General features: G+C 39.5%; 1 protein-coding gene across 1 annotated transcript in view; it reads right to left on the bottom strand.

Moving 5' to 3' along the window:
• The window catches only part of LOC141060642 (dynein axonemal heavy chain 3-like), a 2,648,786-nt gene that overhangs the window by 2,046,077 nt on the left and 581,213 nt on the right, over positions 1–21,496 (bottom strand). The window contains exons 20-24 of the mRNA XM_073556958.1: positions 21,042–21,232; positions 20,501–20,689; positions 9,609–9,839; positions 6,625–6,723; positions 5,983–6,122 (exon numbers count right to left, since the gene is read on the bottom strand). Of these exons, the coding sequence (XP_073413059.1) occupies positions 5,983–6,122; positions 6,625–6,723; positions 9,609–9,839; positions 20,501–20,689; positions 21,042–21,232 (850 nt within the window). The remainder of the gene's footprint in view (positions 1–5,982; positions 6,123–6,624; positions 6,724–9,608; positions 9,840–20,500; positions 20,690–21,041; positions 21,233–21,496) is intronic.

Here is a 21,496-nt window from a genome sequence, read left to right as displayed (position 1 = left end):
ATGCAGTCAAGTATAAAAAACATTTTGGCCTTACTTGGCCTTCCTCAGTACAGACTGCAATGAGGAGTTGGTTTCTTTTGTAAATATGTAGGGAAGGTGACCTGACGGACAGACAGACTTGTCAGAATAGAGAAAGGAAGGTTTGCACAGTTTAGACAGGTGTCAGTTACTACAGTGGGGAAACAGCTGAGAAAGTGTAGTGGATGTGCAGTACCTTGGGTTGACCATTAGAGGGCAGGAAGGAGTGTGAGCAAAGGACTTGACATCAGCTTAGGGCTTAGGAAACTGTTGGTCATGGGGGGCGGAGTTACAGGGAACCGGGAATTATATAAATTTGACAGGAGGGTTCCAGAAAGTTCCAGTCCCCAGGGGGAGCTCCAGTGACAGGAGGACTACGACAGTTTGTGCACTGTGAGGAGAACCAAACTAGGGGGACTGAGGAGAGAGAATGTCAGGGGGTGGTCCTGACAGGAAGAACAGCAGTATAGATGAGACACGGGGTGAAGGATACCGTATTTGGAACGACGAAGCTGACCATTAAAGTGCTGATGGTGTACGGGCCTAAGGCGGCCACAGTGACTAAGCTGACAGGATCGTCACAGAGTGAAAAAGGGGTGGTAAGTATAAATATGTCCCTGGTGTAAAGTACGGTGTGTGAAGCGGCCCTGGACACGGAGGGCCATGAGAAAGAGATATTGCGGTGTGCTGTGAGGGCCATCAGTCGGACGGTGGAAAAATAAACTTGGACCTGTTGCACCTGAAACTTGCCTCATCATGTGTCTGTACATCACTGCATGGTATATCGAGGGACCACCCCCCAGCCCGGCCCACCGACCCTACAAATATGCAGTTGTAAAAGTAACAAGAATCATTTTAAATTGTGGGCTGTCATAAGGATCACTAAGATCAGGGATGCCCGTGTTCGATAGACCGTCCTAGGGAGGAACTGGTAAATGCGTGTAACCTGCAGCGACGTGGAATCCTCTGCTTGTCAATAAAAAGAAGCTGGTCATTAGCTGCAATAACTGAGGAAGGCCAAGTGAGGCCAAAACATTTTTTATACTTGACTGCATTAAAACACATTTAATCCTTCCAAAATTGATTGCCAAGCATACTTTTCGTGAAATAGTCAGAGTGAGACAGATATATGGAGCACCAGGCTGACAGGTCTCAGGGAGCTGGTAATAGTAATCCGATGCTGCTCCTGTCGGGTGCTTCTAGAGAGGATTAAAACATGGGAAGCATGGTAACCTGATCACAGGGGAGCGCAAAGGAAAGGGAGAAGCTTGAAAGGTTTTCTTCTTTATTACGTTCCACTACGCGTTTCGACGGATAACCTACGTCTTCATCAGGTGGGGCAGGTACAGGAAGTGGGGGAAAGGGAGCATAAAAAGGGCTGACAGCCTAATGATTGCACCTCAAGTGTCCCTAATGATTGCACCTTAATTGTGATTGGCTTTCAAGCTTCTCCCTTTCCTTTGCGCTCCCCTGCGATCGGGTTACCCTGCTTCCCAAGTTTACTTTTCATATTCTATTCATTTGTCACAAAGGTCTGTTGTCAAAATACCCATTAAAATCTAAAGTAAATTGGTATTAATTTTTATAGTATAAAATATAGTTAAATGATGCACTCTGAAACAGTCCAATAATTTATTCAATCCAATCAAATATAACTTTTTAAAACAATAAAAGTATGCAATAATATAAATTTTTGTAAAATTGAGTGAAAATGCATTGCTACGATTCACTTATGCTGAAGTAGCACTGGATAAGCCCATGATAATCTGTAGGAGCATCATTTCTTTATAACAACTAATGTGGGCCAATTTGCTGGGTCATTTTCTCACTCCTTTGAAAAACCATCTTACAAACATTTCAAAGCAATCATCTTATAACTTCTGTATCTTGCTTCAAATTTTCAATTTACCAATGGGTCAACCATAAAGATCTCTTAGTCTCTATGAGACCTGTCCAATAATTATTATTATTATTTATTTATATAGCGCCTTTAATTCCATGGTGCTGTACATGAGAAGGGGGTTACATACAAAGTTATAGATATCGTTAACAGTAAAACAAATTTACAATGACAGACTGGTACAGAGGGGAGGGGACCTTGTCCTTGCGGACTTACATTCTATGGGATTGTGGGGAAGAGACAGAAGGTTGGGGGTGCAGCAGCTCAGGTGGTGGTGAGGCGGCAGAATGGTCATTGCAGGCTGTAACCTTTCCTGAAAAGATGGGTTTTCAGGTTCCGTTTGAATGATCCGAGGGTGGTGGATAATCGGACATGTTGAGGCATGGCATTCCAGAGGATAGGGGATATTCGGGAGAAATCTTGGAGGCGGTTGTGTGAGGAACGAATAAGTGTGGAGGAAAGTAGGAGGTCTTGGGAGGATCGAAGAGTACGTGAGGGAAGATATTGGGAGATTAGTTCAGAGATATAGGGAGGGGAAAGGTTGTGGATGGCTTTGTAGGTCAGTGTTAGTAGTTTTAACAGGATTTGTTGGGGAATTGGGAGCCAATGGACGGATTTGCAGACGGGAGAGACAGGGGAGTAGCGAGGAGAGAGGTGGATTAGTCGGGCAGCAGAATTGAGGACAGACTGGAGTGTTGCAAGAGTTAGCAGGGAGGCCACAGAGGAGGGTGTTGCAGTAGTCAAGGCGAGAGATGATGAGGGCATATGCAAGAGTTTTAGTAGATTGAGGACTGAGGAAGGGACGGATTCTGGAAATATTTTTGAGTTGGAGGCGACAGGAGGTGGCAAGAGATTGGACGTGTGGTTCAAATGTTCCATATGAAGACTACACTGAAACACCTTTGAAAACTCACAGAATCGATGGGGTTTTTATTGGCTTATTTTGCCTTAAAGGACTTGTACTTATATATTGAATTGACATTTTATGTTTGGCATACCAAATACAAAGGCCACCACAGACCTGACAGTAATTAATTATTTACCATGCATTGAAATGGTATCCACAGCTTAATTATTGTCCTCATAGTTTACAGCCAAAATACAATTGTTTCAGTGGTGTAAGCACTGGTACTATGCAATTGTATGTAGCCATCATTCACAGAGTATCTATTCTTTCTACTATTTCCTATCTCTTGTATAAGTATTTTCTATCAGTACAAATTGACTGATCAAAAAAAGCCCATGTGTCCAGAGCACCTTCTGACCTACTTGTTTTCAATCTATTTCCACCCTTCTATAACACTTGTAAAACCAGAGATCTTAATCAAGGAAGAAAAGGGCAAAGACAGATGAAAGACGAGTATGTGCTAAGGTACACTCAACTGTTTGGCCACGCTTAAGCCCCCGTCTCAAATAGTGAGATCGCTAGCGAGATCGCTGAAACGTCACCTAATTTGTGATGCAACAGCGACCTCGCCAGCGATCTCGCTTCATGTGACATGCAGTGGCGACCGGCCCCCCCACTGGATATCACTGATCGTGCTCAAATGTCCTGGACCATTTTTTCATCGTCGGCGTCCCGCTGGCCAGCATGCATTGCTGTGTTTGATGCCGACGAGCGACCTCGTTGGTGACACAGAACACAGGGACACATGCGGGAATTGTCAGAAAAGCTGCTGTTTAACAAGGTACCAATGACCGCTGAGGTCGTTATACAGATCGCCTGATCGTTGGTGCATCGCTGAATAGATCTGCCTGTTTGGCAGCTTACTAGCAACCCTGTAGCAATGCCCCAGCGATCCTTACCAGGTCGTATCGCTGTCGGGATTGCTGGTGCATCGCTATGTGAAACGGCACCCTAAGAGTGCTCTAAGTGCCTGTATTTGGCTTGCGCAGTCATTTTGTGCTGACAAAGCCTCTTTAATGTCTAAAGGATCAGAATGGAAATTACTTTGAACATTAAGTCTAATGGAAAAGAGGCAAAAAAGTTCAAGAAAAGATAAGGTGACCATCAGTAACCACCAGTAATAAAATTCTAGAAGTCTCGAACACACAACTAAGAAATTTGAATATCCGAACAATCTTAATTTGTTCACCAGATATTGATATCAATTAGAAGGGACATAATAATAAATAATAATATCTACTACGAATAATAATAATACATACATACTTTATGCATATGGATTAACAAATTTAGAACATTAGAAAGCATAAAGTTATTAAAATACATAGCGGTAACTAATAGTGCTTGCCATATCAAATGATCTATATTGGATTTAAATCCACAGCTTTAACCCCAAGGTGAATGTTCTTCCCACATAAAAGCAGTCGTCCTGAGAAAACCAATTATTAGTTCCTATCTATGAATTCAACTAGGCAGATTTATTTCCTACAACTTAGAAGTCATAAGGTGAAAAGGCTCCCATGCAAATTATTTCTTGAAAATTTTATTAAATGCTGGCTGAGACAAATATGGACTACAATCATGTCAGCTGCTTAAAATTCAAGACTTCAAAGGTTCCCATATAAAGAAAGTCTTCTAACAGAAAATTAATGACTTTGGCGTATGATGTCTTTTGCAAGCATCAGTAGAAACAGAATAATTATGAAATAAAGGAGGATTTAGAACAAAAAAGAGGTATAAAAGAGCAAAGTAAAAATGTCACTAAGGAAACACTGACAAGAGAAAATAATCAAATAGATGAACATAGATGCAGAGCTATCTCACATATCTGTAATACTATAGATCTATACACAGGGAGCATGTAGCTATGGATACATACTGTATTCTTATGGCGTGAATCAGAAAAATACCTATAAATACACCTACTGTATAAATATGAATACCTAGTGGATAGCCAATGGTTAGTACTTACTATATGATGTATACATCTGTCAGATATAACATAAGCAATGCTAACTACAGTTGAGCGACTGTGGTCAGCCGAATGAAACAAAATTTGAGTCGGATGAAACTTGCCCGACTAGGGCAAAAAAAAGTCGGAGTTTCGTCTGAAACCCAACCCCAATGCAAGTCAATGGGGAATAAAAGTCGGTATTGAGTGGATGAATGTCATCCGCTCAATGCCGACTTTTATTTCCCATTGACTTGCATTGGGGTCGGGTTTTGGACGAAACTCCGACTTTTTTAGCCCTAGTTGGACCTGTTTCATCCGACTCAAATTTTGCTTCATTCAGGTTTCACCAAACCCGATCCTACCAAAGTCGCTCAAATCTAATGCTAACATTAAGCCATCTTTTTTTTTTTGCCTGGCATATCTATTGTATGTCGTAGAGGTGTAACTTTAAGCTCCTGGCATCTATGCCACGTTCCTTAAGAAGGCAATCACACAACCATGAGTAAAGATGAGTGAATCGACATGCAGAGGAGTGAGTTTGAGTCAAATTTCCTGAAATTCACGTTTCAAAATGAATTTAAACACTTGGAGAATCAATTTGCAATTTTAAATAAAGAAAACTTCACCGGAACCAATTCCCAAACTGGAGAAACATCAGAGAGTGGGATAAAGTAGTTTTGCAGGCCGAGTACACTTCCCCAAAATGACCAGAGCAGATATATTATGACATCACATCTTAGTTTATCAATTGGATTGTCATACCTTTCACAGTGGTAGTTAGTGCACCACTGGGTCACCAGCAGTGTTCTTCGGGGAACACTTCAACTCAGGATTGCTGACGTCTACAACAGAGCTGGATTCCATCTCCAGATTCAATGGGTAAGACAGATCATATTGAAGTGATATATATTGGTCTATTGGGTCTATCTCTCCCTGTCTTTCCATTATTGAGATTACTGCAAATTTATTAGCCCAAATTTGGGGAAATTTGATGAAGCAGGAGAAGTCAAATTTCCAAAGATCTGCTCTTCATTAAGCCAAATCCATTTATAATATTGGCATTTTCTTCTCTAACAAAAGTGATTTAGGCCCCATGAGCTGGATGGAACTGCATAACATACAGCTACAATCCAAAAAATCTGTGAACATTGCATTTTATGTCAAAGGATATTTGTGATTATCTCCCTACAGCAAAAAACTTACCAGTTCCTATCAACAATCTCAAATTTATTTCCTTCGACTGGTATTTGACTGCGTATATCTTCTGATCCAAAAACTGGTTCCAGGTATAACCAAGCCATTTGGACTCTGAGCCAAGATTCTAGAATCTCTTGAAAGAGCCGCTGAGTGAGAAAAAAAGAAATAACACATTAAAACCAAGTTATTTTTAGAAACGCTAGTGGGACCTCAAACAGATGTCTGAAATAAATCTACGTATGATTATAGAAGAAAACCTCTACTTTCTCATATATTCCCTGCAATCACATATTCTAATAGGGTTAAGAGATGCTTGTTTTCTGTTCTACTTGGTGGAGCACAGTGAAGAATGAGCCAGCACAGCTGCCTCTTTGTGTGTCTTACTTGGATGAGTCACTTTCTTGCTAGGGGACTGTGTCTTTTGCATTTAACCTCACATAATAAAAACTTAAGTTAAATCAATGTAACATAAAGAATGCTATACTTTTGAATACTGAACAGATTGCTGATGGCAAAGTAAAAAAAGTTTTCTATAATGAAAGTCACTGAAGCATGATTCATGTTGGGTGGTGAAATCTGAGAAGTGGGTTGGAGATGAAATCTAAAAACTAATTAAATTCAACAAGAGCTTCTCAAAAGGCAACATACCAACTTTGATTCCCATGTTAATATTTCCTTTTCAAATGGTGTAATAAATGGAGAGCCTTTCATGGTTGTGGTTTTAACAATGTGATCTTCAAATAATACCTTAGAAAAGGAAAAAAATGAAAAAATAAAGCTGAGAAATATCAAGTTAGGATAGCAAGATTAGGGTATTGAATGAAATCCAAGGCAAAGATGAAAAGAATAGATAAATTGGTGCATCTGAAGAGCTGAACTTCAAGCCAGCCATCAACTGATTGAAACTTTTGCTTCTGGTTCGAGGGATATTCACCTGATACTCAAATGTAATTTGAAAAGGTCAGATAAAAAGGACTGCACATTGTCATTTTTTCATGACTTAGTAATGTATAGTTTTAAGGTGTGACATACATCTATTCTGAAAAGGTTCATTTTGACTCAGTCCTCCAATTTTACCAACTGTCACTTACAATACACACATGGGTGATGGATGAAAAGAATGAAATTAAATGTTATGGTTCAAAAGAAACCTCCAGTTAAAACAGAAAAAACTCTCATTACATAGTATTTCTTGATCATAAAATTGACTATTTTTTGTAATGATGACTATTTTTAAAAACTGGCAACAGGTAGTGCAGTCATATTGGCTATGCCACATTCAAATTAATATCTTCAAAACCAATAGTATGGTTGACATTTTTGATTAAGGCAGGTTTTAAACAATTACAGCTAAACATCAGTTTCTTAGATGAAGTTTTAAATATGACAAACAATATGGATGCCCTTTTTATAGGAACTTTTTTTTAGAAAAACTCAAGCCTCAGTAAAGTAAATAAAGCATAATTGATAATCTTTACCTTAATGTTCTAACTTTTCATTAACTAATCAAGGCCAGTATTATCTGGCATGTGGAAATCCTCTATAACTTTAGAAATGTTTCCTAAACTTGCTGATACAATCTGGTTGCTACTTTACAACAAACAGAGGTGAGATCTATTTCCCAGGTGTCATTCTCCTGCTAAGTATTCCCTAGCAGAGTAAAGACTTTTTACATTTCGCTAGAAAGTCAATTTTCATTTTGTACTAAATTATAAACTATACAAATGTCACATCTCTATTCAACAGTTTTCAATGCTATCAAATACTCCATTTATAGCTAAAGTTTACAGTATGCATGTGTAGCTGAAGCTTAAAGGGATTATCCAGTCACATCATAGTGACAACTGGTCCACTGGATAAATACGAGATTGATGAGCCAAACAGCCGGTACCACCATCGATCAGCTGTTATTTGTTCTGGTGTTGATTATATGTAAACACTTGGAGCTGTGCTGCAACTCCATTCATTGTGTAGTGCAGCTGCTGGGTACTGCAGAATGGCCCCTATTCAAAAGACTGTTTCAGTATAATTTTTATCAAAATAATAGTTCTGTAGTACTCAAAGATGATCAGTGGAAGGTGACCCCCACCAATCTTGAGGATAGGTCGTCAATAAGCTGTTACAGACAATCATGTTAAAGAGGTTGTCCAAGATGAGAAAAAAGGGCCCGATTTTTTTAATAAAACAGTACCACTTTTCTCCATGCACATTCCATGATATTGCCACCTATAACCATTTTCTTTAACACTCAAGGGCAAGAGTGACACTGCTTTTTGGATTAAAAACATCAGATTTTTTTTTAATCCCTGGTAAACTTTAGAAGCATCCCAATATAGATCATGACAGATGTGCACTATGCTTATGTCTTATGTAACTCTTAGATGCATAATGCCATCTGTCATGTCCACTACCATTTTCCTGTGTGATGACCTATTGTGGCCAACTTTATGCTCATCAAATTACATCAGTCTATTTCTATATGTCTATGGAGTCTAGTCTCCATAAAGATTAATAGTGTGTGTAACCAGCAGTACTTCATGCAATGACCGGGAAGAAGACATGATCGGGAGTCTCCAGCAGTGAAGTCAGCAGTTATAGAAGATGGCTCCTACTCCTGTTTTACATTTGCAGGACATATGTTGACACAAGGAAATTATTGTTAAAAGGAAGATGGTAACGTGTAGATCGGGTGCTTTGTTATTTTTATGTTAGAGATGCTAAAGAATTTGGCTTTAAATGTTTCAGTATTATTTAAGGTATGTACTATAAAATGTCCCATTAATCTTATTTTTGATGCTATGCTATAGCTTCACAAGAACATATGGTATGAAGGCAATATATTGTAAAAAGTCCAATAGGCATTAATCAGATTTGCGTTTGCCTTTTTTTATTGGATTTAGTGAGCTGGAAACTAATAGAAGGTGGATGTTCCCGTTTTCAGGCAAATATTGCTAAAGAAGTTATAGCTAGTGACTGTTCTGTGGAATGAAAATAAAGCTCCAATGTGTAAATCAAAGTGAGTTATTGCACTTCCTTTCCATCTTTATAACGGAGCATACAGACCTCATATATTTAGCTGTGGACGTTGTACAATGGTCAATAGCACTTCGATAAAATATTTTCAATAGATTGTTTTGCAGTATACCAATTTAATTGTAAAGTCTTAGCAGAATTACTGCAGACATTTTGAATTGTGACCATGAGTCTACTTCGCCCAGGGAACTGTGATTATAGCTTCCTGACAAATTGTATAAAGGTTTCTTAATCACTTGCAACAAATGCTCCCCCTAGGAAAATAAAACATGCATTCTGTCTGCCAACTAATAACTAAAATATTAAAATAGATCTTGAAAAACTATGCAAAGTTTTTTTATGCTGTTTGCCTCAATAACCAATAAAGCTTTGACTACAGATCTTCTCCTGGGTAGTCAACTGTCTTCTCCTGCTCTCCTGCCCTCCTTTCTTTCTTTGCCTACCAGCCCTTTTCCTTTATCTACCACCTGTTTTTCTTAGCACTCTTACACCCAAAAAATGACTATTACAAATATAATAAAGCATCTAGCAAAAATACAAATAATAAATCCATTATTTCAAATAAAAAGTGCATGGGAAAATAAAATCAAGTATTTCACCTGGATTTCATCAACAGCTGCTAATACATGACTGTCTCCATCCTTGTAGGGTGAAAAGACAAAGCATACTTCTTCCCAATCTGTTTTCATTTTGTTCAGGGCTTTCTCTAGAGCATACTCTTTGCTGGCTTGCAAACTGATCTGATTTAGATCATCAAGGTATTTTTGAAGGCCAAGGTGTAGAATTTCAAGAAGAGAGGTACCTTCATGTGGAGTGATGTTGAACCCGACCTATGAATAGAAAAATACCGGATGGTACATGTCACACAGCAATACCACACACAGTACAAGCTTCAGAAATGAGATTTTTACTTAAAACCATTCATACTAATGGCTAAAATAAAAATAGAAAGCTTGAACGATAGGTCAGTATATATGAAAAATTACTAATAATTTTTGAAAACTCAATATATTTGAGTAAAATTATTATTGTGGAAGGAAACAAATTATTAATATTTTGTTGATGCAATAATCCATATAACTTATACTGAAATATAGTTAATTGGGTCTGATGTGTTACAATAAAAATGATACAATTCATAATCTTGTTACCATCCCCAATGTTGTTAGTGATAACACTCCAATGGCCTGCTCAGCTTGTCAAATTAGCAAGCCTGTTGTCCCTCAAAGTGACATGAACATATGACCCCAGTTTTGATATGCCTTAGATGGCATACACTGGTGAGTCCTACAAGGAAAATGTAGGCTGGACCAAATATTTTAAGAAGTTTAAGACAGTCAAGATATATGTATAGGGAGAAAGAAGGAAATATGTGGGCCAAATGGGCACACCGTTCATATACAGTGGGAACAGAAAGTATTCAGACCCCTTTAAATTTTCACTCTCTGTTTCATTGCAGCCATTTGTTAAATTCAAAAAAGTTCATTTTTTTCTCATCAATGTACACTCTGCACACCATTTTGACTAAATAAAACAGAAATGTAGAAATTTTTGAAAATGTATTAAAAAAGAAAAACTGAAATATCACATGGTCATAAATATTCAGACCCTTTGCTCAGTATTGAGTAGAAGCACCCTTTTGAGCTAGTAAAGCCATGAGTCTTCTTGGGAAAGATGCAACAAGCTTCTCACACGTGGATTTGCTGGATTTGGGGACCCTCTGCCATTCTTCCTTGCAGATCATCTCCAGTTCCATCAGGTTGGATGGTGAATGTTGGTGGACAGCCATTTTCAAGTCTCTCCAGAGATGCTCATTTGGGTTTAGGTCAGGGCTCTGGCTGGGCCAGTCAAGAATAGTTACATAGTTGTTCTGAAGCCACTCCTTTGTTATTTTAGCTGTGTTCTTTGGGTCATTGCCTTGTTGGAAGGTGAACCTTCAGCCAAGTCTGAGGTCCAGAGCACTCTGGAAGAGGTTTTTGTCCAGGATATCTCTGTACTTGGCTGCATTAATGTTTCCTTCAATTGCAACCAGTCATTCTGTCCCAGCAGCTGAAAAACACCCCCATAGCATGATGTTGCCACTACCATGTTTCACTGCTGGGATTGTATTGGGCAGGTGAAGAGCAGTGCCTGGTTTTCTCCACACATACCGCTTAGAATTATCAACACAAAGTTCTATCTTCATCTCATCAGACCAGAGAATCTTATTTCTCATAGTCTGGGAGTCATTCATGTATTTTTTAGCAAACTCTATGTGGGCTTTCATATGTCTGGCACTGAGGAGAGTCTTCTGTTGGGCCACTCTGCCATAAAGGCCTGACTGGTGGAGGGCTGCAGTGATATTTGACTTTGTGGAACTTTCTCCCATCTCCCTACTGCATCTGTGGTGCTCTGCCATAGTGATCTTGAGGTTCTTCTTTACCTCTCTCACCAAGGCTCTTCTCCCACGATTGTTCAGTTTGGCTGGATGGCCAGGTCTAGGAAGACTTCTGGTGGTCCCAAACATCTTCCATTTAAGGATTATGGAGGCCACTGTGCTCTTAGGAACCTTGAATACTGCAGAAATTCTTTTGTAACCTTGGCTAGATCTGTGCCTTGCCACAATTCTGTCTCTGAGCTCCTTGTCCAGTTCCTTTGACCTCATGATTCTCATTTGGTCTGACATGCTCTGTGAGCTGTGAGGTCTTATATAGACAGGAGTGTGCCTTTACAAATCAAGTCTTATCAGTTTAATTAAACACAGCTGTAATCCCATGAAGCAGTAGAACCATCTCAAGGATGATCACAAGGAAATGGACAGTATGTGACTTAAATATGAGTGTGAGAGCAAAGGGTCTGGATACTTATGACTATGTGCTATTTCAGTTTTTCTTTTATAATAAATTTGCAAAAATTTCCACATTTCTGTATTTTTTTCAGCCACAATGTGGTGCAGAGTGTACGCTAATGAGAAAAAATGAAGTTTTTTGAATTTACCAAATGGCTGCAATGAGACAAAGAGAGAAAAATTTAAAGTGGTCTGAATACTTTCCATACCCACTGTAACAGGTATAGTAGTCTGGAGAGATAACAAGGGAACAGCTACTTTATCTAAGGTGTTTGGGCACCTTTAGAATCAACCAAAGATCATCATATACACAATATTTGACAAATACATAGTAACATAGTAATTAAGGTTGAAGGAAGACTTTAAGTTCATCTAGTTCAGCCCATATCCTATCCTAACCTTCCCTAACATGTTGATCCAGAGGAAGGCAAAAAAAATCCTTGTGGCAATCAGTTTACATACAGTACAAGCTAAAAAGCAACATAAACAATCAACACTGAAAAAGTTGTGCATAATCTCATACTATGATGGAGATTAGGGTCTGAATCCTGCTCTCCCCCCATCTATTTTGATGTCTGCTATCACATAGTGTGGTGAACTACAAGAGTTAGAGTCCATCCTGTTTGGGTACACCTTGTCGTGGGGGATGGCTTTTACGCTTTTTTGATTAAAATAAAGTTAATGTGTTAACCAAGTACCTTATGTTTTTTACATGTACTATTACTGTTTAATTTATAATTTACTTACTATAAGGTATTTCCTCATTTTGATTTTTTCTCAGGTTTTCTATGAAGGGGATCAGGCAAAGAATAGGAAAGTAAAATAACAATCTTATTAAAAAAAACATGTATAAGCACAACCCATTTCATATATTAAAAAATGGGTTGTATTGACAACCCAATATTCTATTAAGTACATGTTGTACTTAATAATATATCGCAACTTGCTTTTATGTCAATGCACTAAAAGCCATCAAATTGAAGGCAAGAATAAATATGCAAAATTTCAGGAACACAAAGATATTCTTAGATACTTCATGCTTCTATAGAAAGAACAACCCCAGAGCCTAAATCCTGACATCCAATTTAGGAAGGCTCATGATAGTAGAACAATATAACACAGAACATGATACAAACCTCAAGAAATGAGCGGTTCACTTGCAGCTGGAAGTTTCAAGAGCATTTATTCCAGTCTAATATGTGAAATGATGCAACAAGCAGCACTTAAAGGAAACTAGTTAATCTAGCCTTTGAAAAATAGGCCCATAGACTTGAGTTGTAGGAGCATTTATGAACTGCAGAAAGTAATTACTGAAAGATAAAATAGGATGTCACGGTGCTGTTAGTTTGCCAAATTTATTACTCAGTATTTTCCGTCTCCTCTCATGATGTCATTTTCCTCTGTGACGGACACCGAGCATCAGGAGTGTTTTCTAAAGGAAGGAGGTGATTTTAATATAAAATTCTCCTTTGGGGCCAAGTTTCTGTAACAATGATGTATTGCCAGATAGATGCAGTTCTGATAAATAATTCAGATATTCAGTCATCAGGAAAGAACTGAAATGTATATTATAGTAAACCCAGGTCTGAAATAAGCATGCTTGTTCTACAGGTCCAAGACATGGAGAAAAAAGAACTGAATATGTCAGCTAAAATAATTAATTTGCTGAAGTGTAATTAAAGCAGGTAGGCACTGAAAACAAACATGCTTGATTTATGCCCACGCTCCAGAAGTGGATTAAGGCATATAGTAAAGAGGAGAGTTGAGCAGGTAGTTGAAAAGAATGACTGAAAAACTCTAAGATACTTGAAGGAGAACACTGTACATTTAATGTGGCATTTTCTGGTAGATTATATATTTTGTACAAAAAATATTGTACTAAAAATAAAATGGGATGTCAAGCAAATTAAAGTAATCTGTTGGCACTTGCTGCCATCTCTACAGCTTCTACATCTAGATATGCTGCCAATGATGATGGCCTAGTAGGTGGTACAGTGTTAACATGGCACCACTGAGAATGAGAACACAACATAGATAAAGGTGTCTGCTGAGAAGATGCCACTTCTTACTTCAGGCAATTCAAAGTCTTATGATGTAAAAGAACTTTTGCTTAGGGCTCATCTGAACATTAAGTCAACTACAAGACAGCAAACCTCACTTGTAGAAAAAAAATACATAGACCTCTTCTTCAAGAGTGTAGTCATATTGTAGCCATCATTTTACAAGCAAGTCATCTATAATAATAAATGCCCTAAGCAGCTTCCGGTTGTAACAACTTCCGTCCAGTTGTAACCGGTGACGTCACCACACACACGCACATGTTAACCCTCAACACACCACACCGCCTCAACACACACTCCTCTCACCTTTCACCTCCACTCACATCCACTCACTCTTTCACTCCACATACGTTCCTTTCTCTCACTCCGTTTCTCATACTCACACCGTCATCGTCGCTGCCCCGACATCTTCCTCCGCCGCCGCGATCCTTGATCCAGACGTTCTCCAGGCCGCCGATATGTTCTTGCGGCGACGCCATCTTGGATTTCGTGAAATCCCGCGATATTCAAGATGGCGTCGCCGCAAGAACATGTCGCTGGCGTGGACGACTTGGGATCCAAAAAGATGGCGTCGGCGAAATCTCGCGAGATTACGCCGACGCCATTTTGGATCCCGATGTCGTCCACGCCGGCGACATGTTCTTGCGGCGACGCCATTTTGGATCGGCGAAATCCCGCGATAGTCAAGATGGCGTCGCCGCAAGAACATGTCGCCGGCGAGGACGACGTCAGGATCCAAAATGGCGTCGGCGAAAACTCGCAAGATTTTGCCGACGCCATTTTGGATCCCGACGTCGTCCACGCCGGCGACATGTTCTTCCGGCGACGCCATCTTGACTATCGCGGGATTTCACGATACTCAAGATGGCGTCGCCGCAAGAACATGTCGCCGGCGTGGACGTCTGGATCCAGGATGGCGCCGGCGGAAGAAGATGTCGGGGATCGTGGAGCAGCGGCGATGACGGCGTGAGTATGAGAGACGGAGTGAGAGAAGGGGTCGTATGTGGAGTGAAAGAGTGAGTGGAGATGGTGAAAGGTGAGAGGAGTGTGTGTTGAGGAGTGTGTGTGTTGAGGGTTATCATGGCAAGAGGTGTGATGCTATCGCATCCCTAATCGAGTGTAAGATAAGCATCATGGTTTCTGCTATTGGGAAAGGCATAGTTTCTTCCTCTTTGATTGTCTATATTTGTTGCCATACATCTAAGCCATCTACTTACCATAGGAGATCTAAGCACTGTATTTTCTTTAATCATAATCCAGGACTCGTTTTGTGAGTCCCTTAAGGATGATATTTTAAATCTCTATATATCTATATATCTTAGGAAATGTTGTCATCCTAGAAAGCAGACACTGACTTGTGACTCTGCACTTTGAGCTTGAGTGGAATAAAAACTGGAGAGAAAAAGAGCATTATAGCGACTTATCTCGGTTAAAAGGGAAGGTAGAAAGCGGATTTTGCCCACTCGACTTAGAAAGTTGGCTTCTGCAGATCCACAATATGGATAAACTTGTTGAAGTTTTATCATTGTGGTTTGTCCTGACAAAGAAGCTGTTTACTTCAAAACACGTTGACAAAGCAATTCTGGTCTTCCATGCTATTCTGGACCATTGGCAGTGCAGATTTATACCCACTTACTTCAAGTTTAACAAGTTCACACTTTGAACTTGATCATGAAACTACTAACAAATTTCGACTTAGTTCATGCATGTCATACATGGTCATCCACATGTCTTGGAGGTAGCTGCTATTTACCAAGTTGTTAGCTCAAAACAATCCCTTTGATATTCTAAAGTGATATTTGCTTGAATGAATATAAACAGTTTGACATTTTTGCCAATACTACATATGAATAATAACAAAATATCTAAATGTGTATCTAAATTCAAAGCAATACGAGTAGAAAATTCCACCAAAAGTGAAAAGTGCAACATGCTTAACACATTGGCCAAACTACTAAAACTTTATTTTTATGGTTTGTATAAAATCTTTTGCATAGAAAATAGTATTGCTTGTGAGCGGTTGCCTTTTTAGAGCAGGAAATTTGGAACTTGGAAATAATCAATAATGCACTCTTGGTGAGCAGAGAACAAAACCATGAGAAAAGTGCATATCTATTTTCTGTAATAGTGGTACCAATGTCAACAAATAGAAACCTATCGTATAAGTGGCCAAGTAATGGCTCTATCTCTTTGTATTCTTATGTTGTTTTGTGAATTGAACCAATGTGTAGGAAACTCAATCTCGAAAGGCGTACCCAAGTGACTCTAGATCCTCCAACAATATCGCAAACTACAGTAACCCACTTCCTACAGTTGTCCTACAGTGACAACTACAATTAAAATAAAATTTGCGTGGGGATAGTATTTTTCCATAAGAAATCTACCAATAACTAGGATAAGGAAATGTTCTTTGGCATGTTTGCACGTTATTTAAAGTGGTTTGGTGAAAGAAAATAGTATATTTAATGAATGTTTCAACAAAATGCTGAAATTAGGCCAATATCATGAGGTTATTTTTTTGGAAACGATAAAGCACCACTGCAATGTTGTTGTTTTTATTTTTTTCCGGGGAAGTAGTATAATTAATCCATGTGCCTTTAGCAAAATACCTACTAGCCGCCATCTTGTGTTCTTCCCAGGGCAGCTCCATCACCGATCCACCATCTTGTGACTGCAATTTCTGACTAGCAATTAGTCAGTGATAACGGTCACAAGCTCTCCGTGTAAAGGCCCCATCACACACAGCGATCTCGCTAGCGAGATCACTGATTTTGTGACGCCACAGCGATCTCGCCAGTAAGATCACTGTATGTGACGGGGATCAGTGACTGGCCCCCCTGCCGGGTATCGCTGATCAAGCTCGATCAGCCTGGGCCATTTTTTGATCACTGGTCTCCCACTGGCCAGCACGTATCATGTGGCAGCGAGAGACCAGCGATCAGCGACGCTGGACGCTGGTTTCTAATGTAAACATCTGGTATCCAGGAGCCACGGCTCTTGGATACCCGCTGTTTACCTTAGAAACTGGCATACACGCTGGTTTCCAAGGTAAGCAGCAGGTATACAGGAGCCGCGCGGCTCCTAGATACCCGATGTTTACCTTGGAAACCAGCATGTACGCCGGTTTGCAAGGTAAACAGCAGGTATCCAAGAGCCGCGTTTCCTGGATACCCGATGTTTACATTAGAAACCAGCTTGCTCACTGGTCCTGATCGCTGGAGGGGCTGTCTATGTGACAGCTCACCAGCGATCAGCCTAACGATGTCCCAGCGATCTCATCCATGTAGGGTCATTGGTGGGATCGCTGGGACATCGTTATGTGTAACGGGGCCTTTAGTTTACAAGATCCTCGTTCTGGCTGCCATATATTTACAATGAGTTTATCGTCTGGATTGACCAGCAAACACTGCTGTAGCAATCTGGCAGGTCACAAACAACAAAAGATGACCTGAGCGGCTCCGATATCAAAAGAAGATGCTGGCTGGTAAGTATATTACCATTAGTGATGAGCGAGTGTACTCATTGCTCAGGGTTTCCTGAGCATACTCGGGTGATCTCTGAATATTTTGGCAAGTTTGGAGATTTAGGCTATGTGCACACGGTGCGGATTCACCCGCGGATTTTGCACAATCCACAGGTAAATCCGCAGCTCAAAAGACCTGCGGTTTACCTGCAGATTATCCTGTGGTTTTGCCTTGCGGTTTCTCACCTCCACAATGGAGATGACAAACCGCAGCGGAAAACGCAGAAAAGAATAACATGTCAGTTTTTTCTGCGGATTTGAAACCGCATGCTAAACCGCACAGAAAAATCTGCACCGTCTGCACAGCGGTTTCATTTTTCCATAGGCTAGAATGGAACTGTACATCACCTGCAGTTCTGCTGCAGATCCGCAGGGCCAAATCCGCTGCGGATCCGCAGCAGAATCCACACCGTGTGCACATAGCCTTAGTGCTTGTCGACACAGCTGCATGATTTGCAGCTGCTGTATAGCCTGAATACATGTGTGGAATTCCCTAACAGACTATCCCCACATGTATTCAGCCTGTCTAGCAGCCGCAAATCATGCAGCTGTGTCGACAAACACTAACTCTATGAGCACGCCAAAATACTCGGAGATCACTAGAGCATGCTCGGGAAAACCCGAGCAACGAGTAAACTCGCTCATCACTAATTACTATAGACATGTAACTTACATTAGTATCACCATTCTAGCATTGAAAAAAATAATACTGTAGTGGTGCTTTAGGACAGATTCCACAATGGGGGAAAAGATAAATGCAAACTTACATTTTTCTCAATGTAGGATTTGATTTTTGGAAAAGATAAATCACAGGGCGAAACTTTTCTTACTGAGACAACAGATGTCAAAATACTAGTTTCTAGCAGACAATGATATATGAATGAGGTCACATAAGTGCAAACCACTGATGAAAAGTAATTTTGACACCTGTGATTCATAAAGCAGATGGAAGATTAGCATTCCAAACACACACAAAAAATAATGCTTTTAAAAGGTGACAGTAGCAAAATTTTGTGTAGTACACCATCCTGGCTTTTAGCCTACTGGTCCTGCCAATACTTTTAGATCAGAAAAATAGGCTCCTCCTTACTGTAGGAGGTACCAATCCATCAGAAGAAAAACATATACAAGGTAATAGCAAAAACAAGCATTTGAAAAAGTGACAAGACAATCATTTAAAGGGAATCTGCCAGCGGGTGTTTACTATGTAATCTGAGGACAGCATGAAATAAGGGCTAAAACACTGAATTCAATGATGTGTCACTTATCAAGCTGTGTGCTGTTGTTTACTTGCAATGGAAGTTTTAACACTAGGACATTATTATTGCAGTGACTAGCTACTTCATGGCAAGTCATCAAACTCCGCCCCTTCACAAATAAGCAGCTCACTGTTAATAGACAATGGACAAAGATATCTATGGTGTGGGTCTGATCTCTGCTACATGATACATAAAAAAACTCTGATTGTGCCGCAACTGCTGCACCTAGTAAACTAAGTGATACATCGCTGGAAACAGGGTCTCTTTTCTTACGTTATGCTGCTATCAGATGAAGTAGCAAAAACCTGGTGACAGATTCCCTTTAAACATGAAACTTATACCCCTAAATCTAATGAACACTTCAAGAACCTAAAAGTATAACAACGCAGAAGACTGATAAGATACAAATATTGGGCATATCCTGAATATTATCTTGGAGGACTAAAAGGAGATAAAACGATCATTCAAAACTATGACACAGTTTCTGATCATATTAATGGGCTTTCATTGAGTGACCATCCATTAAAGCTCCCAATCTATAGCAGAATATCACAGCCTGGCAGGGGCAAGGAGTGCACTCCAAGTTATAGGAACCCTATATACATGCTTAGGGTTGGGAGGTTTTCTCAGAGTAAACAGTAAGCAACAGCCTTTAGCATAATGTACATGTAGCCTAAGGTAAAAAACATGGTATCATATTATTAAGCAGAAAAAGGACATTTCGATAATGATTGACCCAAAGAAACAAGATCGATCTTAAGTCCTATTTTGCTTTTGGCTAATCTACAGTATGATTCAGAATAGATTTAGTCTAAATGTATCATTATCCTCCAATATTGTGGAACTGCAGTTTTCATCACTGAGCTTTAAAGTAGCAATAAACCAATTCATTTGAGTGTTACAAAAAAATAGTTTCCAGAGGAAAATAGATAAATATATATATCTGTATCTATGACACTATATACACTGTGCAGAAGAGGCCCATTGGATCTATCCATCTGTTCAGCAAAATTAAATTTAGAAATGATATGTAATATAGAAATTGTCTTTTAGAATATGAGGAAACTCTGACACATCTGAGCTTTCATTAAAAAACCTTAAAGATGGGACTTGAATAGCAATCTGCCATGGCTAATTAGTATTTTCCGTTCAGCGTATTCACTTTCAGACATATTGCTGTATGCACATAGTAATTTTGGTAAACAGATAGCATCCACAGCTGCATCAATTAACATTGCTAATCAAAACTGAATTCAGGTAATTAGGCCCATTTATGCAAAAAGTCTGTAATTTAGGGGAGGAGGGAAGCTGGAATCTTTGGTAATGTTCATAAAAGAAATAGCCAATTTCCTTCAACAAGACATCGGGAAAGGAGAAAAAGAGGAATGTGTGTGAGTAATGCGTGTGAGCAAAATTGACAAATTGAAGCTGAGTATTTAATTGCTCTGTATTAGTGGGAACCTGCCTGTTTGTGCCATAAATGTTTTCACTGGTAATTAGAAATGATTTACATTTATGTAGCAGGAACAGTGTTATCAGGACTAATCTGGATATGGAATTGCCCATACCATGTAACAGCTAGCCATAGAAGATCACTTAATTTCCATTTACCGCAGTAAGCTTATGCCAATTACATATCAGTGGAGAATGAGAAACATGCCTGAATTTATGGTGGTGTTCACATTTACCGTGATTCCTCCTACCACACATGTAGCATATGTCAAAACGTGCATCAGATAATGATTAGGTGACATGAGGCTGCTTACAATGGAAAGAAAAAGCATAACATAACCATGACTAAGCTGACACTTTGTACTATCACCTTTTCACACATAAGATCCCAGTGTCTTGGCTTGATCCCCGGTGTACACAGAGCTGTTACAAGCGGCATGTTGATCTTAAACTTCTCGAGCTTGGTCTTAATGGTTGTAGCTACTTTAAGAGGTCCGTATAAGTCCGGGTGATAAAATGCTTTTGTCAACTTGTAACTAGTCTTCCATAAATTCTGCACCTGATGACAAACATTTTTTTTTTTCAGAAAGCAGTTATTGATTTTTTTTTTTTTACCGTTCTGCAGGACTCATCTATCACATTGCCATGCTCAGGGTAATTCATGTCATATTAGACCAATAAAATCTAAATTTAAATGGATTTTTACAACAAAGCAGCTCATTAGTCTTTCTTTTCAGGAATGGACAGCTCCCTTTTGTAAGATCATTCCAAGACTTTCTAACATAGCATAAGCTTAAATGTGTCAGAAAATCAGATCTCATATATTGGTGCTGCAACCCAATAATGATTAATAGCCCAAGCTGCCACTTCTATATCTGTTACTGGATGGAGTCAAATGACTTATCACTCACCTCCTCTTCCACCTCTTCTGCATTGACCTGTTGCAATGGACCGTTCATCCATTTGTCGTAACAGGTGCTGAAGTGCAGGGCTGTGGTCCACAGTGTCTCATAGGGCTCCTTTAATTTACAGATCTCTGATATTTGACTATAAGTGCCCATTTGCTCGATTCCCAGTAGCTCCTCCTCCTTGTTAATACGCGCTCTCTGAAAGATAAAAACCAGAAATCTGGAGTTGTTGTAACCTGTTAAAATATCTTCCACCCTTGCAAGTATCTTAAAGGATACTACTGTACTCCTTTATGCCAGGAAGAATCCAAAAATTTGCTGGTCATGGAGTTTCTAGCAACAAAATTCTAGATTGCAAATGAAGCATCTTAGTAGATGCCGTACATAAGTCACTTATAATTAAAAATGGTGAATATAATATATTTTTTCCTTAGTATTCTGGCTATGTGAAGGGCGAT

The sequence above is a fragment of the Dendrobates tinctorius genome, unplaced genomic scaffold, assembly GCF_039654945.1.
Source record: "Dendrobates tinctorius isolate UK_male_01 unplaced genomic scaffold, ASM3965494v1 ptg000241l, whole genome shotgun sequence".
Taxonomy (NCBI): Eukaryota; Metazoa; Chordata; class Amphibia; order Anura; family Dendrobatidae; genus Dendrobates; species Dendrobates tinctorius.
Note: the sequence above shows the minus strand (reverse complement) of the source record. Positions and strands in the feature narration are given on the sequence as shown.